Source organism: Lottia gigantea, assembly GCF_000327385.1.
Source record: "Lottia gigantea unplaced genomic scaffold LOTGIsca_10344, whole genome shotgun sequence".
In the NCBI taxonomy this organism is placed as follows: Eukaryota; Metazoa; Mollusca; class Gastropoda; family Lottiidae; genus Lottia; species Lottia gigantea.
In genome coordinates, this window is record NW_008706839.1 from 1 (window position 1) to 1,360 (window position 1,360).

General features: G+C 34.2%; 1 protein-coding gene across 1 annotated transcript; it reads left to right on the top strand.

Annotated features, from left to right (window-relative positions):
* Nucleotides 1-77: 77 nt before the first annotated feature.
* On the top strand, nucleotides 78-503 carry LOTGIDRAFT_176997 (hypothetical protein; the record flags this gene model as incomplete). The annotated part of the gene is made up of 1 exon (XM_009046620.1): nucleotides 78-503. The coding sequence occupies one exon, from the start codon at nucleotides 78-80 to the stop codon at nucleotides 501-503; it is 426 nt and encodes a 141-aa protein (XP_009044868.1).
* Nucleotides 504-1,360: the final 857 nt, after the last annotated feature.

Here is a 1,360-nt window from a genome sequence, read left to right on the forward strand (position 1 = left end):
ATGTAGTAAAGAGAGAAGATGGTCATGGTATAGAAAAAACTCTTCATAGGAATCATTTGCTTCCAATTGGTTCCGTTATGTTTGATGTTCCTCAGGATATACCATTACCTCCTCAACCTAAACCTAGGAAAAGAAAAGCATCTGTTTCGATTGCTTCACGTGAATCTGAGGAAAGCGACGAGGAAGGAGAAGTGGTTATTGTGGAAAGGAATGATGTGCACGATTCCTCAGCTAGTCCCGCAATGATTGACCCTCCAGATGATCTAGATGACGGCAGTGATTCTTCTTCATCTTTAGTCCTTGACGAGCAACTTCCTCAAAGATCTTCCCGGGTAAGACGGCCACCGCAGAGATATCAGGATTATGTCATGTCTCAGTCTGTAACTACGAAGACTTGTCCACCATCAGTTCTGGCTCTAATATTGTCTGATGAATTTCTTGAGTTACCTTTGGACAGACGTAAATCTATTAGTCAGTTTTTGAAGAAAGAGTTTGAATTTTAACTGTACCAAATATTTTATTGGGTTTTGTTTTAGTTCTGTATTGATGTCGAGACGACATTTCTCAAAAGGGGGAAGTATGTAGCAGACGACATTTTTGACCTGTGTATTATTATGTAGGTTAGATGTGTTTACTAGGTTTTACTTCATTCACCTGAGCACTGATTAAAATTATTACTAATTGATATCACTTTACTAACAATGTCTCAGTGTACTTTCTGGCTTCTGGTTGGTCAATTTGAAGGTCCTTGGGGTCAATTTCTGTATCTCTTTGAAACATCCAAACTCTTCCTTGTTCATTCATATTATAGCTTTCTAGATATCAACAACACCTTAGATTGATCTCTATATCAATCTGTTTCCTTCTTGGTGATTTTTTGGAATACCTTTATATTTAGTACTTTGCTATCTTCAGCAATTTACAGGTATGTGTGTTATATCTCATGTAGGTTTTGTCTTGGGAGGGTATAATTTGCCATAGTAGCCATTTATATTGACTCATGTCAGAGTCCGGCTTATTAAATCTATTCACTATTTTAGCATACGTTATTTTAGTTCTTATGTAATAAGAAAAGGTTTTAATAATGTAATCATCATTTTCAGAATAATATAATTAGATGTTACAATAGAAGTAATTAATTGTAATTAGTATCCTTTAAACCCCTCTTAGGGTAGGTCATTATTTTGGTTATTTAGTCTGTAATATAGGTGTTTAAATACAGTGATTATTTATAACGTAATTTGAAATATATCTCCTGCTATATCGTTTTCTGTATATAGCTATAGTTAATGTTCCGCTTAGTTTATACAATTATAAAGACCAGTTACATATAATATTTAATTAAGTAGCTTAGTTTCCA